The 27,833-nt window shown below is 30.8% G+C and overlaps 1 protein-coding gene and 1 long non-coding RNA gene across 7 annotated transcripts in view; one reads left to right on the top strand and one right to left on the bottom strand.

Moving 5' to 3' along the window:
- The window catches only part of LOC103572217 (E3 ubiquitin-protein ligase Ubr3), a 38,672-nt gene extending 16,889 nt beyond the window's left edge, over nucleotides 1–21,783 (bottom strand). The window contains exons 1-6 of one of the 4 annotated variants that reach the window (XM_053739420.1): nucleotides 21,101–21,783; nucleotides 19,427–19,932; nucleotides 16,843–19,250; nucleotides 15,680–15,836; nucleotides 15,404–15,595; nucleotides 14,570–14,716 (exon numbers count right to left, since the gene is read on the bottom strand). In XM_053739420.1, coding sequence (XP_053595395.1) covers nucleotides 14,570–14,716; nucleotides 15,404–15,595; nucleotides 15,680–15,836; nucleotides 16,843–19,250; nucleotides 19,427–19,664 — 3,142 coding nt within the window. In that variant the 5' untranslated portion in view covers nucleotides 19,665–19,932; nucleotides 21,101–21,783. The remainder of the gene's footprint in view (nucleotides 1–14,569; nucleotides 14,717–15,403; nucleotides 15,596–15,679; nucleotides 15,837–16,842; nucleotides 19,251–19,426; nucleotides 19,933–21,100) is intronic. The other 3 variants (XM_053739419.1, XM_053739421.1, XM_053739418.1) reach the window with 3 other exon arrangements.
- Nucleotides 21,784–22,303: 520 nt separating this feature from the next.
- Nucleotides 22,304–27,363, top strand: LOC128667801 (uncharacterized). Of its 3 annotated transcripts, XR_008403758.1 has the most exons (4): nucleotides 22,304–22,603; nucleotides 22,729–22,982; nucleotides 26,050–26,265; nucleotides 26,947–27,363. It is a non-coding gene; the product is annotated as an uncharacterized LOC128667801 (long non-coding RNA). The 3 variants fall into 3 exon arrangements; XR_008403759.1 differs by lacking the exon at nucleotides 26,050–26,265 and having other exon boundaries at nucleotides 22,306–22,603; XR_008403760.1 differs by lacking the exon at nucleotides 26,947–27,363 and having other exon boundaries at nucleotides 22,306–22,603; nucleotides 22,737–22,982; nucleotides 26,050–26,937.
- The last annotated feature ends 470 nt before the right edge of the window (nucleotides 27,364–27,833 follow it).

Genomic DNA, 27,833 nt, shown 5'->3' with positions numbered 1-27,833 from the left:
TATTGCTTGAAAGTTTATCATTTAGTATTTTTTTGTGAGTTATTGTTCGTGACTTTTTTTTACTTATATTTTAAAAAATATTTTGTGAAAAATGAGTAAGATAATTATTATTGAAATTGTTCAATTTTTTTCAAATGTAAGAAGTTTGCGGAAACAAAATATACTCCGTCATATTTCCAAGTTAAATTCAAGTTAAACATATGAGTTTAAAGGAACAAATGTCGTAATAACAGATTATTTTATGTAAAATTTTATAATTTTGAATTAATGAATACTTTATTTTCTAAAAATATTGGTGATCGTTATTTTCACCATCATGACCATTATTCTTTTATTATTATTATTATTATTATTATTATTATTATTATTATTATTATTATTATTTTAAGGAAGTACAACTGATAGAATTTCTATAATAACATTTTAAAAATTAATTTATGTTATATTAATATTTCAATTGTGTAAGTCAACTTTTCATTCTTCAACACTGATACAATGTAACTTCAACATAGTCATTGAGTTAAGCTCAATGCTAGACGTTTGTTACATTGACTATCAATTTAAGTCGAAATAATTAATTATTTGCGTTGAATTTTCAATCAAATACTTGAGTTTATCTGACACGTGGTAGTTTGTTAAAACTATATTTAAAAAAATGTAGATTTAACATACTTTTTAAGTTAAATTTAACACAAGTTTGTTGGGCTTACATAAAAAAAATTGTTAAATTTACAAAATTTTTGTGTTAATCTATTTAACACTAAGCTTGTGTTATTGTTTGACACAAGTGTAATGTGTTAAATTAACACAAAAAATTGAGTGGACCGTTTGAACATGTGATTTGTGGTAAATTCAACACAAATTTTTCAACTGTGTATAAGGTAAGGAGGAGGAGGGGGGGAGGGGGGGTTCATTAGAATCTGTACCATTTCTTCAACTTCCTACTAAGAATATTGAAAATTTTCGAAAAAGGGGGGTAAGGGGGTTTCTTTAGTCCGACTTTAGAAAATCGAGTTTTCATTCAATGTTGCACTGAGAGAAAAGTGCATAGTTGTGGTAACTCTGAAGTTACAAGTATAGAAAAATAATAATCTCATGTAATTTCTGTAGTTACGACACTGAACGAAAGTTTATTTTAATTCAATATAAATTATCTTGAGTCAACAAAATATTTAAAAAAACGGAATATATCTTGATTGAAGTAAATTTTCTCTTGATATTGATTATTTTGATTTAAAAAATTATTTTTTCGACTCAAATGAGTTAAAGTTTCAAGTTAAAAATTTATTAGTTTAGTTCAAAAAGAAAAAATGATTGAAGAAAGTAAATTTCTATTGATTTAATATTTTCCTCCTAAAAAAAAATTAACGAGTCTGCTCACGGCTGGCTCCGTCAATGGGTAAAGGCTAAATCGTGAAAAAAACGCTTTTTCTTTGTACCTCGGCTGAAATTACGTACGTTCGGCCTCGAGTTCATGGCAGAAAGTTTAACATTTGTGCCGTGCTGGGATTACTCGCGCGCCATCCATAACAGCGGGCGGAAAGAGAGTAACAGCGGGACGAAAGAGTTTTTGTGCGCACTATTACCGGTTACACCTATACTACTGCCACTTTGACAAGATTTGTTGACAATCTCGCTCATATTCATAACCTCAAAACTTGTTTACAAATTATTTGAAATTTATACGTCTGTGTTTTTGAAAAAGTAAAATTTACTAAAAATTAATAAAAACTAAAAACTTATTTTTAATAAATTTATTAATTTGAAAAAAATAAGAAATTATTTATGATACTTAAGTTAGCCGACGTCTAGTAAGTAATTTTTTGATTCTTTGTAAACGATAAATTATAAATAAAAAAATTATTTAAAAAATTATGCCTACAGTTTTTTTAATTTTCTACATGTACATATTTTTATTTTTTATTTTTTTGTAATTGATTAAAAAAAACTCCGAAAATTGTTAATTATCTGTTAACTTAAAGATCATAATTATTCCTTAACAATGTGTAATGATAATTTTTTTTTTAGATGTATTTGATAGCATCTAAAGAATAGATTTCATTAATAATAAATATATATTTTATTTAAAACCGTAAGATGGACGGTGGAGTAAAGGTTCACCTATTATGGGAAATTGCCTATCTAGTTTCGATTTGGCAATCTTCCATGATGGCTATTATATTATATGACTTCTAACTCGATTAAGAAATTGTGATGTCATATTCTATAGCATCTAAAGAATAGATTTCATTAATAATAAATGTATAAATTTTTTTTTCTCGCTTCGCTCGTGCCGCAAACGTCGGGTCAGGCATCAATACATGATAAAATGTACTTATATAAATTATACATCTTTGATTTGTCAACGTACTTTCGTCCGGGCATAAAGAAAAATAGTATACACTATACGGACAGAAAGTTGGAGAACCCTAAACTGCACGTCTGATGCCTTCGGCTTCGCCTCGCGCAGTGCAGGAATCTCTAACTTTCTGCCCTTGTATAGTAATATACTATTTTTACGAATTTTTTTAGGCGTATGGATTAAACAAATTTACTGTAACCTTTTGGACATTATTAAATATAGATTCAACAGCATAACGTAATTTTTTGATACAAAAGTATCCACAAACAAGCCGTTGACGGAGCTTTTCTCAGAACATCTTTTAAAATAAACGATTTGCGGTGAGCAGTGCATCTCAGCTGGAAATCATTTAAAATAAAAAACCACTGAAATTTAGTCAAAGCATTATCAAATCCTCCTCCAACGTTTTCTGATTATTTTTTTTTTTTTGTTATTTTTTAATTTTTTGTGGTTATTCAAAGTAAAAACTGCTATTTTTTACGAAAATTTGCGCTATTTTGGACTCGGAAAACCCCCTTAATGTAAAAAAAATTATAAAACTCAACGTTGGGTGGAGGTATGTTATACGTAAAAAGTCTGTACGAAGTTTAAAATAAATCAGTAATGTAGTTTTTAAAAAGCAGTGCCTACGGACTTTGAAAAAGTAGTTTCGAGGAAAATGCATTCAAAGTTTTAAGGTAGTTGTCGGGTGATGGACATAGTGTCAGAACGTTCTAAAAATTTTTATACTTATTAAGGGTATTAAGATACAATTACCATTAAAATTTGAAGTCGATTGACCATCTCTAATTCGAGATATTTATAATCAAAATTTGGATAATTAATATTGCGAGTAATGAGGAGTATACATTTTAAGTCGCGTTCTCGATTCTAATAAAAAAAACTAACAGTCAGAAATTTTTGAAAAACTAACAGAAAATTAATAAATTTATCCAGAATTTACAAAAAAAAAAAAAGGATTTACCATCTCATTATTGAAATATAGCAATTCAAAGTTCAACAATAAATAAAAAATATACTTGTCCATGCATTGGACAGAAAGAATCTGACAACGCTGTACGCGAGTATGCATTGACTATTTGAGCGGTAAATTTAAACAGATACTCAGTACACTATACAGCAACTGGTGAAGCATATCCGAGGTTGTCAAATTATAATTTAAGAAAATGTTTAACAGTATTTGTGTATACGTATCTATGAGTAGTGTGTAAGTAACCTTCTCACGGGTACAGTGTTAAATAAAAGTAATGTTTCATTTTAACTACAACCTAACCTACTATTACCACGCATATGGCTCATAACTGTTTGACAATATTGTAGCAGGACAACTACCTTAAATGCTAAAAATGAAAAAAAAAAAAAAAATTTTTTTTTTAACTTACACAAAAATTTTCTAAAACAGAACAATATAGGTTAGAACGATCACCAAGTGAATAAACTGTTTACCTGCACTCCCTATCCGACCGCCCGCAACAATCGAAGCTACAGTTTTAAAGAAGACCAACTATTTAATAACTTCGAGAGTTTAGCTCTGATCGACTTCAAATTTGGAGACTATATTCTTAAAATGTGTAGCTATAAGAAAACCAAAAAAAATCTGATTTTTAACCTTTACCCCCCCCCCCTAATAAAGAATACAAATAAATTCGTATTAAAGTAATAACATGACAATTTTTCAAATAAACATATAGTATTGATTACTGCTTTGTGATTTTTACCATACATTTAGTAATAAATAGTAAAAGTAATGCACTCATCGATTTGCATTAGTATTTCTTACTTCAGTATATTAAATATTAAAATATTAAAAAAGGATGTTTTCAGAATGAGTTAATATCTTCTGAAACCGAGAGCTTGATTTTCTTGAGTCAACTAAATTGTTTTCTTATTCGAAGAAACTAAAAACCTTTAAAGCAAAAATTTATGTTTTCAAATGAAAGTTAAATTTATTTATTGGAGAGCTTTATATATTTTAATTAAAAATTTTTTTTTTTACCAAGAGAAAATTTTTTCAAACAAAAAAATTGAATATTGTAATTTAAGCATTCCTTTTTTTCTGTGTAGTACTATATTTCAGGACTATAAACTAGTTGAAGATAGTAGTATCAACTTAAAATTATTAACAGCTTTTGCTTCATTATTCTAAATATTGAATATTAGTTTTCCAAAGTTATCTTTCCATAATAATAATTATAACAATATTTTTTTATTTAATACATACATGGTTATCTTATTTTATCATGCCTTTAAAGCGCACTCTAAGTAGCTGTTTATCAACCTACACAATACCAAACGACGGATACACCCACGTGTATACAAATTTGTAAATAATTTGTTTATTTATTTAATTAAATTTACGCCAATCGGTATTGAACATAAAAAAATAGAAACATATTAATTTAAATTTGAAGAAACACATATTGCACCATATCGCTTGTATTAGTATTATTACACCAAACCAGTATGATCAGATAATACATATTATTTTTTTCACCGCCTTCGAAAACGAGGAATGGGTTCCACCAAAGAAGTTAATGTCAGTAGAGTATTGGTTTACTAGTCTAGCGATCCTATTTTTAGGTCCATGATAAACATAATTTTTACCCGACCTATTAGCCAATAGTAGCCTTCTGGTTCTCAGGTCAGACCGTGAGAAAATAAAGTCAAAGTCAGCCAAAATTTCAGGTGCATCTATCAGCCCATTGATTACTTTAAAAAAGAAAGACATGTCAGCCATTTGTCTATGACTCTTTAAGCTACAGATCTTCAATTGGTGGTATATGTCGCTGATGCTATTTGTGTTCTCTAACTGCATAAAGTAACGTAAACATTTACAAAATTTACATTGAACCTTTTCAATACTATGAATATGTCGCTCAGTATACAGATACCATACAATATACCCATACTCGAATATAGGTTTGACAAACGCTGAGAAGAGAAGTTATTAATGTGCTGACATTCTTGAACTCTTTACTTGCTCTACAGATAAACCCTAGATTTCGATAAGCATGAAGCGTAATGTTATTAATGTGTTCCGAAAAATTTAGTTTGTCATCAATTATCACACCAAAATCCTTGATAGTTTTAACCATCTGGATAACTTGTCCATCGAGAAAATAAATTGCAGGTAGCTGGTTATGTGACCGTGAGAAATAGATCACAGTGCATTTATTTAAGTTTAATGACCGTTTATTCTTTTTGCACTAAATCCCAAATTCATCAATGTCTTGCTGGCTGATACACTGGTCTCGTTCACTGCTAACCTCTCTATATATCTTCATGTCGTCTGCATATAATTGATAATCCAATTTTAGATCACTAATATTATTTAGAAAAATTCTAAAAAGAACAGGTCCCAGATGCGATCCTTGCGGAACCCCGGATATGACATCAAATTCGTTTGATAAGAACCCATTGACTGGCACACGCAATTGCCTATTGGAAAGGTATGAACGTAACCACCCCAGCGCTTTAGACCTAACGCCGTAACGACTCAACTTTTTCAATAGTATGCCATGGTTCACCATGTCAAAGGCTTTGCTGAAGTCGGTGTACAAAGCATGGACCTTCTTCCCTCTGCCCAATAAATTCAGAATGCAGTTGACATGCCCATATAAGTAGTAGATCTTCCACCAGAGAAACCATGCTGTCTAGTAACTACAATGTTTTTGAAGGCAAAGGTGAGTTGTGGTAGGACTATTTTATCTAATATTTTAGCTAACGAAGATTGGCAAATTGCAAATTGGCCTGTAGATGATCACGTTATATTTATCGCCGGTTTTATGGATATGGTTGATATAGGATAGTTTCCAAGCTGTGGGAAAATATCCTGTTGCCACTGACGTGTTAAAGAGATGTGTGATAGGTTCACAGAGACCCACAGCATAGTTTTTAAAAAAAATATTTGGCATCTTGTCAGGTCCCGCACCTTTATTAATATTTAGCAGAGACAGTTGACGATATACGTCGTCATACTGAACCTCAAACTCGGTAATATACGCCTCTAGAATATCATTGTATTTACAAGCCACTACAAGGTCCACTGCAAAATGGTGTTGTAGGTCAGTAGGCGTTTTTTAAATACTTTTGAAGGATGGGGCAAACAGACTACTGACTTCATTACTATTGCACGTGAAAATTTCATACCAAACCATAGTTGACGGTATTTCGACATCATTACGTCGCCTATTCTTCAGGAAGCTCTAGAATTCGTTCGTATCATTCTTTAGATTGATTTTGACATCCACATAGTTCTGATAGCATATCATACTCAATTTTTTACACTCAGACCTCAGCTTGTTGAACAACAGATAATTACTGTGACTTTTCTTTATTTTAAAATTCCTATGCGCTGCTTTCTTTTGCTTGGTTAAAGATATAAGTTCATTGGAAAACCAGCAGGGATGATCTCTGTTCATTTTCTTGTGTAGTAGGACAAACTCGGCAATTCCGTTATCGACAGTATCATAGAACCATTCAACCTTATCATCAATAAAATCTATCTTGTATAGATCAATTCAATTAATTCTTAGAAAGAAATGATTCAAGGCAATGTAGTCGGCAGTTCTAAATGCATAGGAAGGAGTATCATTGTACTTAAAGTTGGAGCAGTATTTAATCTGTACAGATATCGCTGGGTGATATTTATCCTCATCAACAACAAGGCATTTTGTCAACAGTTATATCAAGATCACTAAAACATAAGGCTAGAATTCGACCACTTTCATTGCGGACAGCGTTATGTTGGAGACAACCAGCAAGAAGAAATTTCTCATTTACCAAGGACACACAATCCATCTGCGGCAGGCTACTACAGAGATTGTAGTCACCCAAGACCAGTATTTTCTTATTTGGATATTTGGTTTTGATATTATACACTCATGCCATAAATTAAACGAACAGAAGAAATTTTAGAAATTTTTTAATGATTTTTGTAAGACTGTAAAAAATAATTGAATCCGGATTTTTAAAAAAAGCGTTTTATAGCTTGAAATCTCTAGTTTCGGCACATTTTAATCAAAATTTTTTTAGAGCTTTAGCTATAGCACAAACATGAGAAATACCACGAGAAAAAAATGTACTAAATTTTTTCTTTTCTTTGAGAGAGTCCACGGGCTGCGAAAAAAATTTTTCAACTCAACCAACACATAGGTCCGTTTAGAAAATTTGTGCAGCTTCAATTAGGCCTTTTTTTAACCTCGTAAGATGATTTGTTGCAGAGATATCGTGTTCAAACAAAAAATGATCCCTTTGGCTTTGATCATCGATATTTCAGGTATCAATAATCGCACAGTAAATTTTAGGCCGGCGTTAAAAACTTGAATAAGACCCCCACAAGACCTCTTCATTATTTTTTGAAAAAAAAAAAAAAAAAAAAAAAAAAAAAAAAAAAAAAAAAATTATTCTTAACATCCATTAGTGTAGCGGGGTAAATTGGGTTAATTTATCGATCAACATCGTGATTTCTCACTGATGGTCACCTACCTGCAACCCCAACCAAGCATTTAATTAAGTTTTTCGACTTGTCGCTGGGCGCGCTAATTGAAAATACTTGCACGCTAGGCCCAATCATAATCAAGTAAGGGAGGAGTTTTCCGATCATGGCCGAAAATTATCAAGCAAAATAAATAAAACAGCAAGACAGCAGCGGAGACGGAGTAGAGCCGGTGGGACGGGACAACCATCTAAACGCACGGACACACACAGTCGTCACCGGAGCGACCGAACTAGACAGACGTTGTCAAAAGACCTGAGTTAGAGAACTAATATCAAGTAAACGCCAATACTCAGACGCCTCAACGATATATCAGGTAATTATCGAATTGTGACTTGGTTGCCGAACCTATTGCGCAGTAGATATTTACAGGCAGGTTGTCGGAAATATACCAGAATTTTCCAGGTGGATCGTGTAACCCACGCACCGGAAATTGTTGCTAGACTAATCATATGTGCTAGTGGATGTCAAATTAATTAAATTGAATGTGTCCGAAATAAAATTAATAAATTGTCTCGATAAATGTATAAAAGTCTCACGGTCAAAGTCACCTATAATAACTAAATAAATATTAAAGTAAAATAAATAAATTAAATTAATAAATGGTCGTAATTATTAAAATTAAAATAAAGACAAAGAATTACTTTGTTATAAAAGTACCTGATGGAGGAACTTTGTGGCAAGTAGTCATTGAGTAAGAGTCGAATGGAAAATGTTATGGAGGAACTTTGTGTCCAACGATATTTGAGTGAAAAGAGTCGTGAAATAATGAAGCGTGAAGTCTTCGATTATAATTAGAAATAACAAGGAAAATATAAAAAGGAATTAATGATTAATAAGGAAAATTAACATAAATAATTAATTAATTAATAATAATCTTTTAATACAAAATTTAATTAGTTAATTTATTTATTATTATAAAGTGTGACGGAAAAACTATATTAAAATCAGTGTGCGTGTAATTAAGTCCAGGGGACTAGAGTGAGTGTGTGCGTGTATAAATCAAGTAGATCAGATTTAATAGAAAAATCATTGTGATATTAATTAAGGTTTCTCGAAGGTAAAGCGATTTTAAAACAATAGTTTAAGGAAAATGCCATAGGAACTTGGCTTAGTAAGGTCTAATAAGTTGCGTGTGTGAGTGTGTGAAGTCGTCAAAGATAGTTGACGTAAATTAAGGCTTAATTAGTCACTAAGGAATTTGCCAAAGGTAGTTGGTTATTTTAAAATCGTCAAAGGTAGTTGACATTAGTATTAAAATTTAAATTGTTATTGCAAACGCCAAAGGTAGTTGGCTTAAATAAATTTTAATTAATTAGTCAAAGGTAGTTGACACATAAGGTATAAGGTTATAAGGTTAATAAGTTTTGAAAGGTTTATAAGGATAATTAAGAAGATTAAATAAATAAAAGGTTGAATTGTTAAATTACATAAATATAATTTATTTATAAATTATCCTTCCTCTTCCTTCTCTTACAATTATAAAATTACACCGACCCTGACAATTTAAGATCTAGTTCAGGGAGGCCGTATTACTTCCAGTGGTGCCCTTAGTAAGGACGACCAGAGTAACAGCATAGCCCTGTTATATTAGAAGTACAAAAAAATGACTTTTTTTTTCGTTTTTTAGTAAATCACCGCTACTCTATAAATATTTAAAAAAAAATTATTTTTTCATTTTGATGATTATTACACAATTAACCGAACAAAATTTGTTCCTTTAATTGTTTAGCAAAACTTTTATCGATCATCCCCGAAAAACGGTTCGATAGATCAATTTGAAAATTTACAGGGTTATTGGGGATACACTAAGCTAAAAAGTCCTTGGCAACATTAGTCTTTTCATCGATATTTACAGAGTAGCGGTTGATTTACAAAAAACCACAAAAAGTCATTTTTTTGTACTTACTTCTAATGGGTGTTAAAAATAAGAAAAATTATTTTTTTCAAAAAATGATGAGAGGGTCTTGCAAGGGTCTTATTCAAGTTTTTAACGCCGGCCTAAAATTTACTGTGCGATCATTGATACCTGAAATATCGATGATCAAAGCCAAAGGGATCATGTTTTGTTTGAAGACGATATCTCTGCAACAAATCATCTTACGAGGTTAAAAAAGCCAAATTGAAGCTGAATAAATTTTCTAAACGACCTATGCATTGATTTAGTTGAAAAAATTTCAACTAAACTAAGAGGCTTCGCCTCGGTCAACAATTATATGTGATTTGAGACATTTACTTCCCTAGGTGTGTAATATACTATTAAATAGTTAAGTTTTAGAAATGTGATGTTTATTCAAATTATTATCGAAATAACATAAAAGATTACTTTGCAATGCAGGTAAGGCAAAAACAATAGTTGAGCGGTTTGGACCAGTAATTGACCGGAATGTTCTAGTAGTTGACCGATCACAAAACATTGATTATTTTTCCAAATTAACTGAGATTTTTTTATGTTCAATTAATAACTTTTTTGTATTTAGTTGTTCTTTTAAGTTAAATTTATATTATTAGTTAATTCGTTTAGTTTATAACAAAACCAATAATATTAAATACGTAACAAATTAGTACATTCAAATTTGATTCATTAGTGGCAATAGCAAAACATTTTACGAACTATAATTTAAATATAAAATTGTTTATATAAATTTGTTCTAGATATAAAAAAAAATTCTCCTAAAAGTGCAGCTTGATATCTTAAGTTTTCGAGATGCCTAACGATTTTCCATATTCCCATATAAATAACACATGAAAAATTTTTTACTTCGATTTTTTTTTTTGCATAAAACTCGAAAAAAAATGTTATTCCTATTTTGACATACAAAGTCTTATAGGAAATTTAATTCTAGATAAAAAAATTTCATATATTTGAATTTAAATTTTCATATATTTAAATTCTAATTTTTATATATTTAAATTTAACCTGATATGAGCCCAGGCCAATTATCAAATTTCTTCAAATGTGACATGATTTCTAATGGTCTAAAAATTACTTTCGACCGTAGCAAATATTAATTTAAACAACCACAAATTCACAATCTACTCATATATTAATAATTACAATATTTCAAATTAATACTACACTTTTGATTATCAATAATACTCTTTGTTACAATTATAATATTTTTTCTTTTATTTGTGAATTAAAGGTAATCCAACTAAAACATAAGCTAATATTTACGTTAATATATATTTATTATAAATCTCAAGTCATTAATTGCAGTTCGAAACAGTATAATTATTAGGATGTGTAAAAAAAAATCGACTATTTTTTTTTACACGCTACACGGAAAACTTGGTTGCTAGGCAACTATCGAAAACTCTTACAAAAAATGAGCTCTTAATTTCAATAGGAAGGTCCTCCGCATTGTAGTTTTAGATTGTTTCCTCAGTCCTTTAAAAAAGTCGGTCTGTCAGTTGACCCTGCGGACCAGCCTCAAAACGTCCCGCTATTTTTGAGCTCTTTGAGCTTGAAAAATTGTCGTGAATACATTTTCGAGCTATTCGAGCTCGAAAATACTATTGTATGCCTTTGTTTTCGAAAAAAAACATTTTTTACCATTTTTTCTCCAACGATCTCTCTCGATCGAATAAACCGATTGAGACGGTTAAGGTGGCAATCGACGCGTTTGATTGAGTTTTACAACTAATCAAATTTTGAAATTGATTTATCGAGTCGTTTTTGAGAAATTTTAAAAATACTAAAAAAAAATTTTTTTTTCAATTCTTCCGACAACGGTTTCTCTCGAAAGAATTAACCGATTTTGATGGTTGAGGTGGCATTCGACGCGGCTTATGAAGCTTCAGAGCTCAATTGATTTTGGAATCAATCCCATCGAGCACATTACAAATTATCAAAAAAAAAACATTTTTGAAAAAAGTTTATTTTTGGAATATCTCTGAAGGAGCCCTACCATTCATGCTCAAATTTTTTCAGTTTTTAGATATTGGCAAGCCGCGTCGAATGACACCTTAACCATCAAAATCGGTTTATCCGTTCAAAAGTTATACATACATACATACATACATACATACATAAGGCGGCTGAGGCAGCCGTTCGGCACGCGCGTGGCTCGGGCGATCACCGAAGTTAAGTCGCATCGAGCATGATTACTACTTGGCTGGGTGACCGTTTAGCCACACGTCGGGTTCGAACGAAGGTCTCTGATCGCTAGGCGCGGGATGAAGATACAGTTATCGGCAAAATAGGAATTTTATCTATCACTGGAGCTTCACCCAAACCGAACTGTACTGGCTAGGTTTTCTCTGTGGTTTCCCTAGCCACTGCACCTCCATTGCACAAGGGAGGTTGCAGGGCATCACCGTAATGATGCAGTACAGTATAAGCACAAGTCGGGTCACAGCCGCACAACGGAAGGCAGAGGAGGAGAAGTAAAGCAGTTTGCGATATAAAAGGCAAGAAGTGTAAAAGTCCGTAAATGCGGCTATACACTAGAAAACAATTAAAATTAAAAGATTAATTACAATACATTATAAGTTTGAAAGCAATTTAAAATTTAATAAATAATAATTTTGATAGTTTTAATTCGAAAATTACTTTTTTTTTTATAAACAAGTAATTACAGCCTGTAGTTCATTATTTTACATTAATTTAAAAAAATTTTAATCATATTGCATGAAAAATATTAAAAATATGTTTCATTTTTCATCAGGTGGGTCATTCCACCTACTTTGTCCTTTGGCATCATCGTGAATTTTGGATCTAAGTATTGTTGAGAGACTGAAAATAAAAACTTAACTAATAGTAAAAAAAAAAAAAAAAAAAAAAATATATGAAACATATTTTTCATATTATTCATGCAATATGATTAAAATTTTTTTATATTAATGTAAAATAATAAACCACCGGTCATAATTGTTTGTTTATAAAAAAAAAGTTATTTTCAAATTAAACCGATCATAATTATTATTTATTAAATTTTAAATTGCTTTCAAAAGTATAATGTATTGTATGGTCGGTACGTATGGTCGAGCCGACACCAGGTGTGGCTCAATAAGTTATAGATCAAATTGAACGGAATATAGTATAGTGCCGGATAGCTCAACTGGTAGAGCACTCGGCGTGATACCGACATGGTCTGCATGTTTTAGGTTACCACTATATTAAATTTGATCTGTAACTTATTGAGCCACACCGTCCATCGTACGGTATTACACCAATTTAATATATAGTGGAAACCTAAAACATGCAAACCTTCTCAATAAGACAATTTATAGATAAATTGAGAAAAATATAGATAGCCCGAACTGGGAATCGAACCCAGACCATGTCGGTATCGCGCCGAGTGCTCTACCAGTTTGTCGCTCCGACCACAGACATCATCGTGAAATTAGTCAGGATAGCTTCCTAGAACCTCAAAACGTCAAAATCTCTTAGAAATTTGATTTTCGAAAATCGGACTGAAATCAATAACTTCCCGAATTTTCGAAAATTTGCAATTTTCTTAGCGGGAACTTAAAAATTCATGTCACTTATTGCTTGATCGTACAGTAAAACATTGTATACTTTTTTCTGGGAAATTGAACGCACTACAAAAAAGGTTGCTTACATTTTTATTATAAATCTCACCATTGCAAAAATATTGAAGATTGAAGTTTGATAATTATAAGACAATTTGGTTTTTTGCTCATGAATTTAACTCGTGAACAAATGAGGATTTTGAAATGGGCAATGCATATCTTTGTAGGAAATTAAATGCTTTACACAAATGGTCACTTATGCTTAGTCGATTAAATTAAGCGTTCGAAATATATTTATCATGAAATTTTAATTCATACCGCGATCTTAACAGTTTTCAATAACTAATCCGAAAATTTTCAATTTAATGTATGACTTTTGAAGAAGTTTATACAAATTTAAGTTTTTACCAACAGAGAAATACTTTAAAATATATGTCCAATTTTTTTTCAGCCGTAAGCATGTTTGGCCCATTTCATAATCCTCATTTGTTCACGAGCTAGAAAATTCATAAGCAAAAAAACAAAATTGTCTTAAAATAGTCAAACTTCAATCTTCAATATTTTTTGAATGGTGAGATTTACTATAAAAATGTAAGAAATTTTTTTTTGTGAGCATTAAATTTTCCAGAAAAAAGTATACAATGTGACATATGAATTTTTTTCTAATGGACTGACAAAACAATCAAAAACTGTAATGCGGAGGACCTTCTTATTGAAATTAAGAGCTCACTTGTTGTGAGAGTTTTCGAGAGGTGTCTAGCAACCAATTTTTCCGTTCAGCGAGTAAAAAAAAAAAAATGTCAATTTTTTTGACACCCCCTAACAATTATAAAATCAGATCCATTGTAATACAATTTGTGATATAAAATCATACTTTGTTAGATTGTATTTGATTGAGAGCATTAAATACCTGATACTTTTTATCTGTTAAAGTTACAAGAAAAATATATCAGAGCTTTTTTGTACGGAATCGAATTTTCTATAAGACTATATGTACCGAAATTGGAATAAAAATTTTTGTAGAGTTTTATGCGGAAAAAAGGAAAAAAAAAAAATTTCATGTGTTATTTACATGGGAAAATGTAAAATCATTGAACTTCTCGAAGACTTGAAATATCGAGCCACGGTTTTAGAATAATTTTTTTTATACCTAGAAGAATCTTAAGATATCTAAAAGACTTCGTTTTTTTTTGGACCACCCTAATACTTATAGGTATAAAAGATTTACTTACTCGGAGAATGTGTATTGGGAACTAGTGCCATGGATTCTTCAACGGCCGGTGGCAAAGCTCTTTGACGAGCTGGTATTTCGTGGTCTTCAATGTTGTCACGCGGTACTTCATCTGCAGGTACAATAGTCAGGTCCCATTCAGCCAATGCTAATAAAGCCATTACATATAGAAATTATACATAAATTTCGGTTTAATAAAGAAGATGAAATAGTAAGTATTTTATTTTCACGAATAAAATCTTTAATTAACCCTATCCCAAGTAACACATATATGAGCAAGATTCTGGTGCCAGTGCCTTGAGCAAAACCCCTTGTCACTAGTGTCTTTTTCTACGTATGGATCTTGCGCAAGATCATGTAGCATGAAATTGTCATCAAGACTGCTTGTGCATGACTTGCTCGAGGCGTTGTACACAAGAATATTAAAGATATCTTAGATACGGTGCAGATGAAAAATTTCTGGCGCATTTCTTGCACCAGTAATTTACGCCAGGTACTTATGCATGGCTTACGCGATCTGCTCAAGGCCCAAGGTCAATTTTGCGCCTTGAGCAGATCTTGAGCAAGCCATGCGCAACTATTTACAACTAGTCTTTCTCCAGAATTGAGTTATAATCTGGCACGAATTTCTTGTGTAAGGCTTGGACTAGGCTTGCTATTGAAATCTTTCCACAAATATCTGCAGCAAAACACATAGGCTGGAAAAGACACTAACGTCTATCGAACTTGAGACCAGGCTTGCTCAAGCCTTGAACAAGATTGTTATATGAGATGATATATCAAAGATTAAAATATATGAAAAATTGATATACGAATTTTTACACCAAGTACTTACTTTCATTAGCAGGTAACGCAGGTAATGATCCGGTCTCCATAGGAGCAGTCGTATTCCTATGTTCATTATCAGTTTCACCTAATAAGTCTAAGTCCCAAACTTCAGGAGATTCACCAATGTCCACATCAAACTCATCATTTAACATTAACGAGCTTTCAGTAATGTCACTCGCTATTTCCCAGTCTGAATTGTCTATGAAAAATTAAAAAATAAATATACCGTCAAGCTTATTGAACTATAGATGAGCTTTTTGAACTATAGATAACGATTTCTTACTTTCAGGATTGTATTCAGAAGATGAATGAATAATCGTTGATCTAGGTATTACAGTTTTCAAATTTTCTACTAAACTATCTGTTTCATACCAATTACTAAAATCTGCATCTTTTGCGGCACAAGAAACACTACCAGTATAAGGACATAGAGGATTAGCCTGCAATAGAATTTATTTAAATTATTTTTTATTTATTTATTTATTTTTTTTTTTTGTTTGAAATTTTAGAAAAATTCAACTTTATTCAATGCAGAAACTTATTTTATTATCATGACTTAGTACTGTAAGCAAAATGTCAAATTTTTTTTCCGTATACATGTTTATTGAACTGATAAAAAAAAATCGGCTATTTTTTTTTTAAGTTATACGGAAAGTATTGTTCAAGGTGATGAAAAAAAATACTGTTCAAGTTTAAGCTATTAATACTAATATTAAAAACCACCTCATCGCCTTTTTCGATTTCCCATTTAATTAACATGAGAAAAATTTTTTTTTAAAGTTTGGAATTTATTATCCACAAAGTTCTCTGAACTCCTAAAAGCCCTTTAGTTATTTGCATTTAAATGTTAATTCGTTTCAAGAAATCGTATTCTAGTCGATCTATTTACTTACTTTTAAACGCAAATAACGAAAGAACTTTAAAAAATTTCGGAAGCTTGATCAGAGATAATTTGTAGGAAGTGAAATGATCTACAAAAAAGGTCCGATAAGTTTTTAAGATAAGCCTGATAGTTTTTCCGGAAGTCAAATAATACTAAAATTTACTATGAATTCCCCTTTGACTTTGCATAACTTTTGAAAAATTAAATTTATCGAAAAATGATCAGAGACATTTTTTGTATAGCGTTCAATTTTCAATAAAAATATTTATTGATTTTTCCGATACACTGATTCCCTGGTGAGTGATAAAATTCCAAACTTTAAAAAAAAATTTTCCCATGTTATCTAATGGGAAATCGAAAAGAGCAATGAGGCGGTTATTAATATTAATATCAATAGCTCAAACTTTAACAGCATTTGTTTTTTCATCGTCTCCAACAATATTTTCTGTATAATTTAAAAAACAAAAATAGTCGATTTTTTTGAATCCGTCTAATGTTTATAGAAAATGAAAAAACACTTTAGACTCTAATTACCGAAATAACAAATAATTTTAATAACTTACACTTTTTTTCGGAATATCTGAGGTAACTACAGCCATTTCGAGAAGATATACTAACAGGGCCACTATATGCTCTGAGATATTATGATCATTAACAGCTTTATAAAGAATCACAAAAGCCATCGCATGAAAAACTCGTGATTTAAGTACAACCCTTGGATCATCATATTCAGAAGATACAGGTGCAGGATTTCGAAAAGGTGGCCAAAGAGTCGAACCACTTTTAAGTTTAGTAGACTTGACATATTCTGTGTAACGATCCATTGACACTTGATAATCTCGACGATGAACAGCACGTAGTAAAACATAAAGAGGATCATAGAGTTCCTCCCATACTTGAGGTTTAGGTCCATACATGCCTTGTTGCATTGTGCCACTCGCTTCAAGATTTGGTGCCTTGTATTGTGCAACTTCTCCAAGGACTGGTTCGAAATCTCGATTAGGTGTTGTACCACATCGCTCTGGCATTAGATCCATCAGTTGGCTGTGAGTTTTATCACCCATACACAGTAAAGTTACCATTTCTAGATGGGAAACTTCTGAATCTGTCAGTCCAAGATTTGTTCTTACACTTATTAATGTGGCAAGGAATATAAGACAACTCTCCATCATTGCCGTATCATGTTCACCAATAAGAAGCACATTTTGCCGCGATCGTACAGTGCGCAAACTAAGCCATTCTTTCACATGGAATTTATCGATAACGGTTTTCAAAAAAATATCCGGTTGAAGCTTCATTGCACAAATTTGTAAAAGATACAGATCGGCATCGACCATGGAGTTACAAAAGTTACATTGGATATATGTCATTGCTTGACCTTTGATCTGTAAGCCATTGCGGACCCAAAGACCATTAAGAATTTCATATAAAGCCACTTGGACTCGTAATGGATGCATCATCAGCAAATGAAGCATATCCGTTGGTGGTAAAAGTTCTTCAAGAGTTACTCCTTGCTGCCGTACAATTTCACACATAAAAACTGCAAAGTAACGATGCAGAGGAATATGAAAAGATACATGTAATACATCACACACGTCAGGACTTGTAAAACCGATAGCATCCAACCAATCTTGAAGTGCTGTAAGACAGAACGATAAAGCCCGCCGACTTACTGATATACTCTCAGGACCACGAAGATGTGAAACTAAGGCCCACATTGGGTAAGCGCTTGCTTCAAGTTCAGCACTAAATGCCGCATAATACGTGGTTGGTTCAAATTCCACGTGAGCACCCATTTCACGTTGATTAACATTCATACCTTGAAACATGGATAAAAAATCAAACCACATTTCTAGAAGCGCATCATCACTAAGAAATCGAACAGCTACAGGTTTATGAGATAAAACATTATTAAGATCTGATACAAGAGGCCAATAGCAATGCTCTTTCATAACTGGACGACCACAATCGACAACAAAATGAAAATTCTTGTTTGGAGCATGTAATGTATTTTCCACAAGAATTTTACTCATCATATATTTGAGGCTTATAACCATAACATGCAACAATTTAAGTTGATCTACCATACGCAATGCTAAACGTTCATTGCTAAACAATTGAACGCTTACATGAACAACACGATTACTAAGTGTATCTGGATCATTTGAGCGTTCCAACATCATTGCGATTCTACTGTAATGAAGAACAAATGCTTTGGTGAGAGCTTCTTTATAATCAGGATCGGGCAGCATATTAAGCAAAAGACAAACAAGCTTTTGTGGAAACTCATACGCAACGGTCCAGAACATAAGTTCTTCAAGAAACGTTGTATGGACTAAATCCTCTTGAAGAGAAGGACAATCTTTATACTCATCAAGTGGTTCTGGATTCGGCAAAGATTTTATTGCGTCTTGATAAATATCATGACTTTCTTGACAATATCGGTCGTATTCTGCGATTCCTGTAGAATTAGTAGGATCCATGAGTCCCCGATATTTCTGGGGGCTGGTCAACACTGAAGTCATTACATGACGCATCAAAGCACCCATATGATTGAGGTCAAGAAGCATCGTTAAATACGCATCAGCATCTTGAATTGCAACTCGGAAATCTGGAGCGCTGACTTTGCAATTTTCTCGAAGATGCTGTATTAGACGTAAAATCATACGAGGCATCATTGCTTCTGCAACACACATGAGATCTAGTGGAGCAGGAGATTTATCAACCACGGCTTTAGGTCCATGTCGGTCACAAAAACCTATTTCTTTCATTACAGACGTATCACCACAATCACATGCACCTCCTGCTTGACTAAGAAACATGTTAAAGTCATGACGATAATGGTTCCCTTTTTTAAAACATTCCTGACATAATGCCATGCAGGGTGATATTCCACAAGTACGACATCTGTATGCGACAAAGTTTGGAGTCCAAACCAAACCGCAGGTAGTCGCGTTATCATACAGTCTCACTGCAACGTATAAAAAAATTGCCATAAATATTTATTATTTCAACAAACTGCTGAATTAATATTGAAGCAAAATACAAATATCATATAATAAACTTGATAATTTATCTACAAGTCAATTTAAAAATTTAAAATAATGTTGCTCACTTAATACATGCGTTTATTCAGAAAACCTTTACCTGTACTTGAAAACTCATCTGGAGTTCTTCCTCCAGCCATAAGCCATTTACACCAATCAATGGTTTCCCAATCATCAATAGGTTTTCCTGGATTTAATAAAGTATCTAGTAACTCATTAATATTCTGTTGTTTATTATCACCTGCGACTGAATTACAATATTGATCACGGATGTATGCAGCAGCTCCACGTTTCCCTTTGCTCATGAGCACCTTGGCTGAGCTGAATGTTGATGCCATGGTCCTCAATTATAACTGTTCTTAAAGTTATTATCACTTTACGTAACGGTAATTTTTATATGCCGGATAATTCTCATGGAATGTTTATTCCTAATGTTTTTACGTCGATGTAAATTTCCAAAATTTTGAATCCATTGCCCCATGTCAGTGATGTTTATTTTGATTCCAAATCACTAACTAGTTGAATAGTACTATCATCATCATCGAAAAATAACAAAAACAATTGATACTTAAATTTTATTCTCGCCCCAGTGGAAATATTTTTCTTCTGAAACTCAGAATAGTTTTTTTACGATTCGAATTAAATATTCTAAAAATTTTCGATAAAGTGTTAATGAATCAGACGAATTTTTTTATAAATAATTTAAAGTAAGAGATAGTTGTGTATTTAGACTTTTTCAGTAATCATATTCAAAGTTCATCAAAGAACTATTTGAAAGGAAAGTAAAAATTTTTCAGAAATAGTAATAATTTCAGGATAGGTACTGTATTAAAATTAAAAACCAATTTAGCGCAACCAAGACTCGAACCTGAAGCGTCTTGACTGCGAGACCGAGCATTTCACCACACATCCCTGTTTAGAAAATTTCATAGAATCCAATAGATTCTCATAAATTCCCATATAGATTTTATAAGAATGAATGAGTTCTATGAGAAATGCTATAGTTAAGTATAGGGCCTTACACATACAGTTATAAGAATCTATTGGATTTTTTAAGCAGGGAAGCTATGAAGCCCTAATATGTAATTCGATTAGTTTCCTTATATAGATTGATAGATCAATCGATCGAAAAATCTAAAAAATATAGGTCAACAAAACTTGAAATAACAATTTTTAAATTAAATCTTATTAAAGTATTTTACTACAATTCAAAATTTTTGGAATTTCGGACTTTGACTCGATGTTAAGACTCAATTCCTGATTTCAAAAACAATTTAATTTTAATACTATATAGATATACATTTATCATTGAGTAAATCGTTTTGTTGAATCAGGGATAGCTTAGATAGTAGTGTTTGGTCTCACAGTCAAGAGGCTCAGAGTTCAACTCTCGTTCACACCAAATTAGTTTTTTGTTTTGTTATAGAACCTCTATTAAAAATCTTACTATTTCTAAAATACTTGTATTCTTCATTCAAATAGTCCTTTGAAAAATTCTAAATATATTTTCTGGAGAAGTCTATATATATGTAATAAATAGATAAAAAAATAAATTCGCCCAATTCATCAACACTTTTTCAGAAATTTTAGAACTAAGTAAAACTTAAAATTTTTATTCAGAATTATAGAAGAATTATTCTGAGTTCCTGAAGAGAAATATTTCCACCAGGGCACTATCACGTCATGTTACTTGAAATCATTTGATCAAATATATCTTGTGAATTGCAGAGGTGATAGAAATAAAAACAAAAATAAAAATTTTTTGAAGGATTACTTAAACTAAATGCTAAGTGCATTGTGTATACGTGTTGTATTTTAACCCACAGAGAACTTGTTAGACGGGAAATATTTCACGACCCACCTGTCCGAGAGACTCGACCGGGTTCTTTAACCTCATCCACGCAGACACAAAAAAACTGGATAGTGTGGAAAACTTTCGTGACACACCACAAATTTTTCTTCAGTTCAAAGCTGATTCTTTTCTCACTCTTATCTACAAGTATATTTGTCTATACTCTATCTCTTTCATATCTTTAAAAGTAACATCTTTAGAAATTTAATTCCTGCTTTATCGCCTGGTTCGGACAGGTTATCGAAGACGTGTAAATCGAAGTTTTATAAGCGCCGATGACATCTAAAGGTCGAACGTTATAGACTCACTGTCGTTAATGCCTGACCTTCGCAACCCACCAACAGTTTCCACTATTAACTATCATGTCATTTGTATGTTCATAATTTAAAAAAATAATAGACACAATATTGAAAAAGACATCATCAGAATGTTCCATAAAATATCAGATAACGTAAAAAATAACCCAGATAGTCAGGGTTACTTGACAAAAGTTTCTTCCGATTAAACATCAAGTTACTGCCACCTTAAAATTTCCCCACCTTGACTACAATATGGTGCAACTTAAAATATACCCTAATAGCACCGTTTGCTTAGCAGAATCTTACTTTACAAAAGTTTCCTTGGATTTTTCGTCAAATGCCGGTCAAGTTCAGACTTTTCCGTTTTTGACGACAATTTGTATACAACTTGCTATACAATTTGATGTAAATTTATTACCCGATTTATAATGCAAATTCAATTCAAAAGTTTAACACAAATTATCGTCAAAAATGGAAAAGCCCGTACTTGACGGACATTTGACGGAAAATTCAAGAAAACTTTCATTTGGGTTTTTTTTCTACGGGTGCCATATACGGATCCGTGACGATTTGCACAAAACTAGACTAGTTTGGTAGCTGGTAGTCGTAGGCATATAGTACAAGTAGGGACTAAGAAGGGAGAACTAGACGTCATATAATAATACAAGTGCTGCCATCCAGTGTTTACATGTTATAGATTAAAAATATTACTAACTATAATTCTTGTTACCGAATAATGTTAAGATAAAGTAGAGGGTTTATATTAATGTCACGTTTTTCTGAGAGATGGCAACTAATCCTTGAAATTGACTAATTTACAAAATTATTTAGATTTTGATGTGTTAAGGTATATTGTAACTCTTTTCTGTTTTTCATTTGAAAACAAAACGATTTGATGGTCAAATTTGATTAAATAAATAATAAATATGTTGAGAAGACATTGTTAATGATGTGTTAATAAAAAAACAAATTTTCTCTAAGTAATTAACATAATGACTTAATGGTTACCTTTTTAAATATAAGTAGTCAAGTTAATAAATCTTAAATAGTAAGATAATTATAATTTAACAATTTTGTAGGCGTTAATGTGGAAAATTTAGTTTTAAAATTGATAAATAATGTGAAGGTAAGTAGATAAATTAAATGAATTGCATGATTTTTTTTAAGTATTTGATGGTAGAAACATCAATGAATATAATTTCAATTAATAATAAATTTTGTAGTTATCTTGACAAATGAAAAATAATAAAGTTTTTCAGATGCCATGATGATGAACAATATCATTTTGTTAATTAAAATATAGCTGCTATAATAAAAACAGTGAAATGACTTTCTTGGCTAATTTAAACTAACAAAAACATGTTTAAGGTTAATGCGATTAATTATGCAAATTATATATCCTCTATTTCTATGCAAAAATTTATATTTAAAAAATGACAATACAAGTGAATGTGGATGTAGCTAATGATACGGAATTTATTTATTTTGAGATGAATGAATAAAATGTAAGTATAGTAATATTAAAAAATGCATCTTTAAATAAATGTATGACTTGTAAAATCATTGTTTCCAATTCCATTATTTTCATTAATTGATTTGTTGGAAATTTAGAAGATTTTGGAAGTCTGCAATAGTTACACTTATCCATACATAAAATACTTTAATAGAAAAATTCATTTCAAATAGTTCTCATTTTAATGGTTAGTTTGACTGATAATTATTGTTAAGTTAAAAATTCAATTTTACTGGAATGTATGTTCGGAATATGAGATGGTAAATTGGATGCAAATATTTAAAGGAGAAATTTGTCGTAAATTTTATCTTGTTTTGTATTACATATATTTCACTTTTCGTCTAGCCACATTTGAAATTAAAATCGTGTGTAGGTGTAGAGAATACTTTAAAAATACATTATATTTTGTCTGGGATAAAATGATAGAGTAAAAGTTATTGAAATTTTTTTTTTTCTAACCAAATAAACTTACTGTATAATAATCTATATCGAAACATAAAAATTGTTAATTCAGTAGCAGCCTAAAAGTAGGCTGGAAAACTTGAGTTGATTCGAATCGAAACGAAAAGACAAGTTTACCCCGTTACTGTAGAATTGCTTGGCAAAAGTTATTTTCTGAGTTGGGGTATAGAAATGTTCTCGGCGCAAATTAAAGATTTTCACAAATTGTTTGAAATGAAAACCGTTTGAAAGTATATATCTGTATTGGAATGCAATGTCCATGATACGGTGAATTTGGTTCTATGAAGTGAGAATTTTATGATTAATGATATATATCGATTAGCAATAGCTGCGAATTCTAAAAAAGCTAGTGAAAAATCTAGAAATTCTGATTAAAGTTAAATAAGAAAACAAAACCGCATATGTAGTCCATTGATTCAAAATTATCTGCTAAAAGTTTACTCCTTAGCACAGTTTCTTCGTAATGAAAATAGTTTCAAGGTATATAATAATTTTATTAAATATCAATATTTTTAAAAATTCTACAATGTTTTTATGCAGTGAAAATTAAATATATTAATGAAAAATAATAACTGTAAATGCGTTAATAGAATATCAATAGACTATAAATCCTCATTCAGGCTGAAACAAACCAAAGTCCGTTCTAACACTTTCAAATTAGCTGTAAACAATTCGTACACCACTTAGCATTCAAAAATGATCAACGACAGAAATAAAGCTTTGCAGAGATTGTCCGTCATGCAAATCCTGTAAAACTACATAATTTATTTATTATATTTGAATATGTATCAAAATAATAGGATTTCTCAGTCATTCAAGTTGACCATTCCGTGGTTATTAATGTATATTGAAAAATAACGGCAAATTTATAAACAACACATATATTGAACTGAAATTTACAAATGATGGAACCCGCAGATACTCTAACAAAATACTATCAAATTGACGTCAGTAGTCTAACAATTTTTTTGGCGGTCAAAAATATAATTTGTTGGAGTTTTATATTTGCACAGTTTGTTCGTGGTAGGAATCGTCTATAAATGCATACTTTTTATTCCAAACATGAACATTTTTCAAAATATCAGGATTTTTTGTTCATTCCAGCGAAAAATTTCATGTTTATTGATATCTATCGACAAATAACAACAGCAAATTGACGAACAACACACGTATTGACGTAAATTTCACAATTTAATAGAATCCGAACAGATTCCGAAAAAAAACTACCAAATTGACATCAGTAATCTACTAGTTTATTTGGCGGTCAAAAATGAAATTTGTTGGAGTTTTATATTTGCACGGTTTGTCCGTGGTAGGAATCGTCTATAAATACATACTATTTATTCCAAACATGAACATTTTCCAAAATATCAGGATTTCTTGTTCATTCCAGCGAAAAATTTCATATTTATTGATCTCTATCGCGGGACGTTAAAAAAATTGGTAACTGCTATCGAAAGCATTGGTAGCGGCTACGGATTGTTTCGGTCACTGTTACCGGAATAATGCGTAGCTGCTACCGATTATTTTTTTCTGTGCATTAGTGCAAAGAATATTATAATTTATGAGCTTATACTCTGGTTTCTTGGGTGCTATGCGATATGTTTATTATCATATTTCATGAGCATTATAAACTGTTACTTTATCACCATAGTTAATGTTTTTTTATTTTCAACTAATTTTTGCACACCTCAATCGTTATGAACAGTCACGTACCTCTAATCCCGATGATTATCACTGCTCTTATCATTACGATAGCACCTACAGTTCTTATCGGAGCTTAATGAAATTTTCTACAATTATTCTATAAGCGATTATCTTGATCAGATTCGAAGATGGGCTGAATCGATTGATTAGTTTTGAAATTATGGTTGTTTGGAAAAATCAATTGTTATTCACTATTTAAGTTCATATAACATTAAAACTAAAACTGATAAACGATTCCAGTAAAAATTATCTTAAAGCTTGTTTGATATGCTTTAATTTATGACCTTTAGCTTTATGTTTTGACCATTTCTTTCAATAATTTAATAGCCTTGAAAATTCTAATGAAATCAAAAAATGTTGAAAATATGGTTTTCATTTCACATAACTTATACATGTCCCATTATAATTTAGTTTCGTCAGTTGTATTTTATTGTGCATAAAATAACCTGTAAATTTCACAACTATTATGTATTTAAAAAGTATTTATTTTATTACTTTTAATGGTTCGTACGTACCTGTACGTCTGATAATTATATCTGATCTTGTCATCGTAATAGTAATTACAATTATAATCTCATACTAATTAAATTTTCTATACTTTGCTTATGTGAAAGTTAGTTTGGTACATTACCTATATAATGTTTAGTCAAATCAACTATCTGAAGTTCTCTATAAAAAATTAGTCGTTCTCTTTTTTTACTCTCACTCTTCGAAAACGAGCCTAATTTTATATCATTACTATACACTAATGTATATCACAAGATATATATGCATGTATGAAATTTTTTGAACATTTTTTAAATAATGGGGATTTAAGTTTGATTGATAGTTGACAAAATAAAAATTCAATATCAAAATAAAAATATTTTATCAATTTTTTTCTATTATAGATTCTCCTTATACTAAATTGGCCCGTGTCAGCCAAGTACAATCTATCATCACTAAGTGATTGATAATTTGGGAGGAAAAAAAAAAAAAAAATGAGAATTTAATAAGATAAACTTATCCTGTAACCGTCATACACGACCTGAAATATTTCCACAAAATAAAACAATACTCTAATGAATACTTCAATTAATTCGAGAAATTCATTGATATTGAAAAATGTAAACAAATATCTTTATTTTACCAGGACCCAAAATACATTTTCCCTTTTAAATATACTCTTGCCAAAAATTAAAGAAACCAAAAAATTCTTAAAATTTTTTAATCATTTTTGCAAAGCTGTAACTCCGTGAAAAATGATCGTATTAAAATTGAAAAAAATAACATTTTGTAGCTTAAAATCTCTTATTTTGGTGCATTTTTATAAATAATTTTTTAGAGCTATAGCTATTGCGCAAACATAAGAAATATCGCGAAACAAAAGTTTTTAAAATTTTATTTTCCAAAGAGTCTATGGGCCGTGGAAAAATATTTCCAGATAAAACAATGCATGAGCCAGTTAGCGAATTTATTTTGCTGCAATCTGTATTTTTTTAGAGATTCGTACAACAACTTGTCGCTAAGATATCAGCCGTCAAACGAAAAATGATCCTTTTTGTTTTGACAGTCAATATTTCAGGTACTAATGATCGCACAGTAAATTGAAGATCGGCGTTAAAAACTAGAATAAATTTTTTACAAGAGCCTTTCATCATTTTTAAAAAAAAATTTTTTTTATTTATTTTTAACACTCATTAGAAGTAAATACAAAAAAAAATACCTTTTTTTGAGTTTTTCCGTAAATCAAACGTTATTTTGTAAATATCAATGAAAAGACTAACGTTTCTAATTTCTTTTTTTAGCTTGATGTACCCCCAATAACCCTGTAAATTTTTCAATTGATGTATCGAACCGTTTTTTTCGGGGTGATTAAATAAAGTTTTGCAAAAGAATTGAAGGAACGAGTTTTGTTTCTTAAAAAAAGTAATCATCATCAAAATAAAAAAATTATTTGTTTTGGACTTTTCTTATATTTTTACGTCGGTTACTCAGTAAATGTGAAGAAAAGAGAAAAAAAAATCTGTGTACCGGTAAACCCTGCAGACCAGCCCCAAAACTTCCCACTGTTTTTGAGCTCCTTGAGTTCGAAAATATAATTACTTGAAAATTTTTCGGCTCTTCGAACTCAAAAAACTATTAGACCGTCAAAAACATGCATTTCTCGCGTGGCTCTGATGAAAACTTTATTTTTGAAAATTGGACCGAAACCAATAATTTTCTTTTTTTTTCAATTATCAATTTTCATAGCGGTAAGTTAAAAAACAACGATTAAATCTTATTTTTTTAAATCAATTTCGTACCTTAGAAAAAAAACTCATATCAATATTTATTTTAAACTAAAAATTGAAATTTTAAAGAAAATTTCAATCTCGGACAACTCTCAAAAACCGACCAAAATTACACAACTGTATGACCTATTTTTTTGTAGATTTATTTTCAATTTACATTTGAAAGAACAAAATTTTCTGAATAAAAATACACTTATTCATCTTGAAAAAAAAAAAAAAAGAAAAAAATCGATGAACCGTTAGCCGTACAAACCAACTTAAAAATTTCATACGGTTTTGGAGCTCGAAAAGATGTTTTTGAATACATATTAAAAAAAAAAAAAAAAAAAATTTCAGTACCCGTTTTAAATTAAACAGTACACTTGGTGTTGAACTCGTTTAAGAAGTAAAGAAAAAATATC

Source organism: Microplitis demolitor, chromosome 5 (assembly GCF_026212275.2).
Source record: "Microplitis demolitor isolate Queensland-Clemson2020A chromosome 5, iyMicDemo2.1a, whole genome shotgun sequence".
Lineage (NCBI taxonomy): Eukaryota > Metazoa > Arthropoda > Insecta > Hymenoptera > Braconidae > Microplitis > Microplitis demolitor.
This window is presented reverse-complemented; position numbering and strand designations above follow the sequence as displayed.